This window comes from Arachis hypogaea, chromosome 3 (assembly GCF_003086295.3).
Source record: "Arachis hypogaea cultivar Tifrunner chromosome 3, arahy.Tifrunner.gnm2.J5K5, whole genome shotgun sequence".
In the NCBI taxonomy this organism is placed as follows: domain Eukaryota; kingdom Viridiplantae; phylum Streptophyta; class Magnoliopsida; order Fabales; family Fabaceae; genus Arachis; species Arachis hypogaea.
The window spans coordinates 14,225,374-14,231,715 of NC_092038.1; the positions used below are offsets into that span (position 1 = coordinate 14,225,374).

Below are 6,342 nucleotides of genomic sequence, written 5' to 3' on the forward strand. Positions count from 1 at the left end.
TTTACAAACCAAACAGGTAAGTTCCCATAAATCCATAACAGCCATTCAATATGTCAAAATAAATAACAAATTTATCGAAGACAGTTGTCTTAGAAGCATACATATAATTCTGCTACATAACCCAGCAAATAAACATCCACAACGGTAGAAACTATTATATGGTGTTCTAAACTATAATATAGCAGACTATTATAAGCTATATATAGTGATATTAATTGGAGCCTGAAGCTGAATTGCCTGCCAATTGCTGCTTAGGCCTTGCCTTAGAAACCATGAATCTTGATATGCTCCTTCTTTACTATGCCCGCTTGGACAAGAAAAGTTGAAACGTTCTTTCTTTGATCTCCCTGAAGCTGTATGACCTGCATCCATGCAAAATTGGAATGTAAGATTTTGTTCATCAAAGGATGGAAAGATGGGATACCGATATCTGAATGATACTCGTGTAATTATTTTAACATCTTGTGAAGGAAACCTTTAGGAACCTAGAGGACTTAATGTAATTGGGCGGCTAGAGTGGCTGGCGAGTGACAAAGTAAGAGTTTGAGCATTCTAAGAAGGGAGTTGGGAATTATCAAGGGCTGAGAGGGGTAACGAGAGGACAGAAATATAATTCAGGCACGGAGAGAGCGAGTCTCTCGAATACTCGCAAACTATTGGTACAAGCTTCGATGTTAGTACACTCTTGAAGTAGAAGGTTTACAGCCACTGGTATAAATCATAGTTATACGAATTCCCTAATTAGGTGACGTACCACGTACCAGACATGCCCGTTCCTGTACTGGAACGTACTGCGTTAAAACTATAGTGTATAAATCAAATTCCGAGGTTTTCTTCTATTTTCTATCATTCCTTACTATCTCTAGGTACCAGTTCTTACATAGACACCGGGAAACATTTTTCTGTTTTCTTTTGTTTCATTTACAAAATCTTAAAACAAAAGAGAGTTTTGTAATTAAGATCTTATTATGCTATGAATGAAAACCAGAAACTAAAATAAGGAACATAATTTATTAGGAAGGAAACAAACCTGGCCTAACTCAGGGTCCTGTACAACAGTACCATTACAGCAGAATTCTTTCTTCAGGTCTTTGAGTATCTTAGTATAGCTGAATTCTTTCTTTAATCCTTGAACAGTTGTCAGGCTTTTCCTTCCGTTACGTTGTTGTATACGCACATGAACATACTCTTTTGCCCCAGCACCTGAGTCGTCAGCATTTGCCTCAGCAAAGGGATCTATTCAATCACAGAATCACATCAAAAAGACATCATCCAATGACAAATTGTTGAAAGGAAATCAGTTAACATTGGTGTCAATATATGCATACAGCATAAATGTTTGAGCAGATAGAAATTCAATACCCACCAAAAGCAGTTGAGATGTTAGTGTCGAATTCAGACATGAAAGTTGGTCTCTGTAACTTGTAACAAACAAAGTCCTTTTGGTGTAATCAACCACTCGGGGCACTGAACCACTATATAGAATATAATCCAAGTCAGATGATTGATGAGAAATTTGGATACACATCTATGAAGTGTTTACTTGCTATGAGTTCTCAATCCATGGAAAATATGAAAATTATCTAACAATTAACAAATATACAAAATATTCAATGAACATGTTTTTATTGTACAAAGGCATATTCTTTCAAGTTTCAACTATTTGCACACATGATCATAATCATATGGAGTAAGTTTGAAGAGTAATTATAGAATTGTTTCCATATAAAGTTAATAGTTAAAAATTATTAAATGATTTGATCTATTTAACTAAATTATTATGTAACGATTCAATTCTTAACCATCAACGAGACCTTCCCATAACGAACAATTTGAAAAGTACAAAACAACGCTATATATAAAACTGCCTCGTTCCTAACGCACATTACTGAAAGAAAACATTGAGGGAACAAACAAACAAAAACAAAAATAGCCAACAAGGAAAAAATCATTCACCTGAAGGGAAAACAATAAAGTTCCAACAATAAGATCAAAACAATGAAACAAAATTAACCACGCACATTGCAAAACACGACATTATTCCTCAAACTTGTGATGACATATACGTCGATTGAGAGAAAGAGCATAAACAGGAAATAAAACCAATAAAAAGAAGATATTTTTAATAGGAAGAACAATAATAATACCAGAAACTTGTTGCGATGTATTGGCGGTGAATGCGAAAGGTAGAAGAATACGAAAGTGCGGTGGGTGAAGTTTATATAGAGAGCGATAGGGCGGTTTATTTTAGACGACACGAGAAACTCTCCCAGCCACACCACTCAACAATTTTGTTAGTTTTCCAAACCAAGGGAAAAAAAAGTTAGAATCTTTAATAAAATCTATTTTTAAAAAAAGAATCTTTAATAAAATAAAACATAGATTAATTTCATAACTATTTTGAATTTGAATTTAAATTTTAAATAACTTAGACTGATCAATGTATTACTTTTTGAAGATTTTAAGAACTGACTTATCAAATTTGTTAAAATATTGTAAATTAATTTATTGATTTTTTTATTAGAAATATCAATTTTTTTCGGCCTGGATTTTTTATTCAGGAAAGATAAGTTACTCTTTTTGAAAAAAAATGATAAATTGATCATAATCCTTTAGAACATTATGTAGATTAATTTATAATAAAATAAAAAATAATTATCTTTTTGAATTAATTTTAAATAACTAATCTATTTACCATATTATTTGTATAAAAATAATTGACCAAAGATAAGTAGATATATAAATAAAATAGATAGAATAAAATATCTTTATTAATACTTTTTAATATATATATTTTATTATAATTGAGATTTTATAACAACTCCTCTGGGAGTATATCTTTGATTTGTGTTAAATATGTTGAATATGAAGTGTGGTCACTTAGTCTATTTATAAGAATACTCATGTAGGTGAAATTGACTAATTTGGATGATTATTGGTTTGGTGATGTAGTGAGCATACCAACCATAACATTCTTTCAATTAAAATAATATATCACAATTTTTTATATCTATTTAGATATGTCTCGTTAAAATTTTATCAAAGAAAAATTAATAAAAAAATTTTTTAGTGAAAGAAAATAATTTTGCTAAATAAACAACAAAAATTATAAACACGGTAAATAACGGGCTATATTCCAAATCCACTAAACATGAAAATAACATCTAATATAATTATCCCACCGTGTTTTTAATTTAACAATTTCACTTTTTTGTTTTACCTTTTTTCTTAACTTAAATCCTGTTTTTACCTATCTCTAATGTCAACCTTGTTTTTTCACCAAATCACTGCACCGCCACTTTTCTTATTATCGGAAATGAAGCTTCCCAACGCCACCCTCGCCCGCCATCACTAACCCGCCGAGGAGATCGCAATTCTCCCATTGCTTGGACGCCACACCACTACCGTTGTGTCACCATCGTGTAGTCGCGTCTTCTCTCCATCCTTTGCCCACTGCTACTCTGCCCATTTCGAAACCCACGAAATGACGTTGCACCGTCGCCTAACCAGAGGTCTTGTTCTGCCGCTACTTGACGGAGGATAAATGCCGACTTAGAAAATTCCAAAGTATTTTCAACTCAAATGTCGCAAGTATAGTCTAAATCGATAAGTGATCTCCAATCAAAGTTTAAAAGAATGTCACAACAATCAAATCAATTATTGGAAGTAGAATCCCTGGTCGTTTTTTCTAAAACTTGCAATTGAGTACACATCATTGATTAGGAAAATTGGGAGGTTTTGAGTTGCTTGCGGTAAAAGTAAAGTGGTCAAAATCTAAGGGCAATGAACAATAGACAATTAAATTGAGACAACTAGAACTACCAATCAAATAATTAACTAACTAACAAGCATGCAATAAAATGATAGCAATAAAAAAACATAGAACTAAGGAATATGAAATTGAACTAAAAGAATCAAGAAATTAAAGTCAACAAAAAAACAACAATCAATCTAACAAAAATCTTAGTTAGGGGTAAGAATTGGAGTTGCTATCATCATTATCATTTTCAATTGTAATGACAAGTGTATTTTGCTCTCACTTAATTATCCTATCCTCTAACAATTGAAGGAAAGTCAAGTGAGCAAAATTAACTTTAGCTCACAAGTCTTAATCAAATCCTAATGAAAGATTAACTTTAGTGGAATTCAAGTCAATTAGCAATCCCCAATCACCAATCAACATTAGATTTTGACAATTCAAGAGTTTCCAACACTCAACCCCAAAGCAAAGAATAGAAATCTATTCCATATTCAAAGTAAACATTTTATCAAACACTTGGTGAGCAAACAAAAAGAGCATCATCTAATTGAGAAAATTAAACACAATTAAATCTACCCACTATTAATTGGAAACAATCACAACTCAATTAACACATAAATCATAAAAACTTCAATGCTTTAATAGAAATTTAAAATTAACAAGTTCCATAAACCAACAAAATAAGAGAGAATAGTCAACAAAGTTTCTAAGTAAAATTAAGCTAGAGAAACTACAATTAAAGCAACAAAATGAAAATCTAACAAGATCCAAATGAGTAATTGAGACAAAATGTAATTGAACTGCACTAAAACCCTAGAGAGAAGGAAGAGTTTCTCTCTCTAAAAACCTATAAACCAAAAACTAGCTAAAAATTTAGTAAATGTGTGTATGCTTGTGTGTTTCCATTCTCCCTCAACTTTTGGCCTTTTTTCCTTTCAGAATTAGCTTGATTTGGGCCTAAGAAAGGTCTAGAAATTGTTGGTACGTGCAATTCTAATAAAATCACACGCTTCATGTCACGCGTACGTGCAAGGCATGCGTACGCGCGAGCTGAGATTTATGCGGGTTATGTGTAATTGTGTACGCGCAAGCCACACGTACGCGTGAGCGTTAGATCCTTAAAATTTCAATTCTTCAAGTTCCTTCCACTTTTGCAAGCTTCCATTCCATCCTCTAAGCCATTCTTGCCTTATAGATCCTGAAATTACTTAACAAACGCATCACGTCATCGAATGGTAATAGAAGAGGATTAAACATTAGAATCTTTAAGGCCTTAGAACCATGTTTTTGACTAAGCATAATTAGGAAGAAATCATAAAAGCATGCAATTTATATGAATAAGTGTGAAAAGAGTTGACAAAATTCACCCAATTCAATAAAAAATAAACCGTAAAATTGTGGTTTATCAATCTCTCCACACTTAAACATTAGCATGTCCTCATGATAAAAAATTAGAAGACCAAAAGAATAAAGGGAATGGTAAGACTTATGAAATGCAACCTATCTATATGAATGCAACTAATGCAATTAATAAAAAATGCTTCTACCCACTTGGTTACAAATAAATCAATCTCCAAGAACATATATAAACACAGGGCCAAAATAGTATGATGATCAACACAATTCTACTAACTCAAGTCTCAAAATAAAGAATGAACAAACTTGCAGGATGAAAGTTCGTGAAAGCGGAGAACATAGGATTGAGCATTGAACCCTCATTGAAAGTGTTTGCACTCTAATCTTTCTAGTGTTTGAGGGTTGAGTCTCTCAGTTCTCTTCTAATCTTGCTTTCTCAAACTTGTTTTTTTTCTACGAATCAATATATATTCAATGCATGGATACACATATCAAGAGGTCTTTTCAAGGATTGTAATGGGGTTAGGGTCAAGGTAAGATTGTATTTGGTCAAGTGGACTAAAATTTGAATCTTTGATTAACCTAAACTTTCCACGTAACCTAAAACAACCTATTTAACTATAATGCAAAGCCTAATTACCCATTATTCACCTCTTTTCTACACATTCATGCATCCTTTCAATTTATGTCACATATGCATTGTTTCTATTACTTTACCATGGGAATAACCTTTGTCTCCTTTTTATTGCTTTCCTTTCTTTTCTTTTTTTTTTCCTTTTTTTATGGATAGAAGGTTAATACATATGATTTCTCTTTTGATGCATGGATGTGTACCCAATTTTCTAAAGTTTTCAACAGGGAATGTAAAATACCCCATGCTCCTAACCAATGTTTCCAAATCTAATTTTCACACACTTAAATCATGTACACTCTCACTAGTTTAAGTTAATCAAATTAAAGATTAAAATTAAGGATATTTATTATTTTCACTTAAAGTTAACGATGTGCTAAAGTTAAGAACAAAAGGGATTAAAATAGGCTCAAAATGGATTAACAAGGGTTGATAAAAGGGTAAGGCCATTTGGGTATGTGAGCTTTAATGAAATAAAGGCTTCAATCATATAAATGCATTCATACACCAAATAATAGATATATAGAATCAAACAAGTCAAATATCACAATTTTAGAGAGAACAACACACACCACAAAATTATATTGGTTGAAAA

At 32.1% G+C, this 6,342-nt stretch overlaps 1 protein-coding gene across 4 annotated transcripts; it reads right to left on the bottom strand.

Moving 5' to 3' along the window:
* On the bottom strand, nucleotides 1–2,309 carry LOC112789621 (protein translation factor SUI1 homolog). 4 transcript variants are annotated; one of them, XM_025831586.3, is made up of 4 exons: nucleotides 2,148–2,309; nucleotides 1,367–1,475; nucleotides 1,031–1,236; nucleotides 1–362 (listed from the first exon to the last, which is right to left on the bottom strand). In XM_025831586.3, exons 2-4 carry the CDS (start codon nucleotides 1,401–1,403, stop codon nucleotides 264–266), a joined length of 342 nt encoding a protein of 113 aa, XP_025687371.1. In that variant the 5' UTR covers nucleotides 1,404–1,475; nucleotides 2,148–2,309; the 3' UTR covers nucleotides 1–263. The 4 variants fall into 4 exon arrangements, with proteins under 4 accessions (XP_025687371.1, XP_072088527.1, XP_072088526.1 ...); XM_072232426.1 differs by having other exon boundaries at nucleotides 1,367–1,467; nucleotides 2,148–2,267; XM_072232425.1 differs by having other exon boundaries at nucleotides 2,022–2,161.
* Nucleotides 2,310–6,342: the final 4,033 nt, after the last annotated feature.

Coding starts and splice junctions, on each gene's coding strand:
- LOC112789621 (XM_025831586.3), bottom strand. CDS start 1,403: ATGTCTGAATTCGACACTAACATCTCAACTGCTTTTG. Junction 1,237..1,366: donor TAACATCTCAACTGCTTTTG/GTGGGTATTGAA, acceptor GTGATTGAATAG/ATCCCTTTGCTGAGGCAAAT. Junction 363..1,030: donor AGGACCCTGAGTTAGGCCAG/GTTTGTTTCCTT, acceptor GCATGGATGCAG/GTCATACAGCTTCAGGGAGA.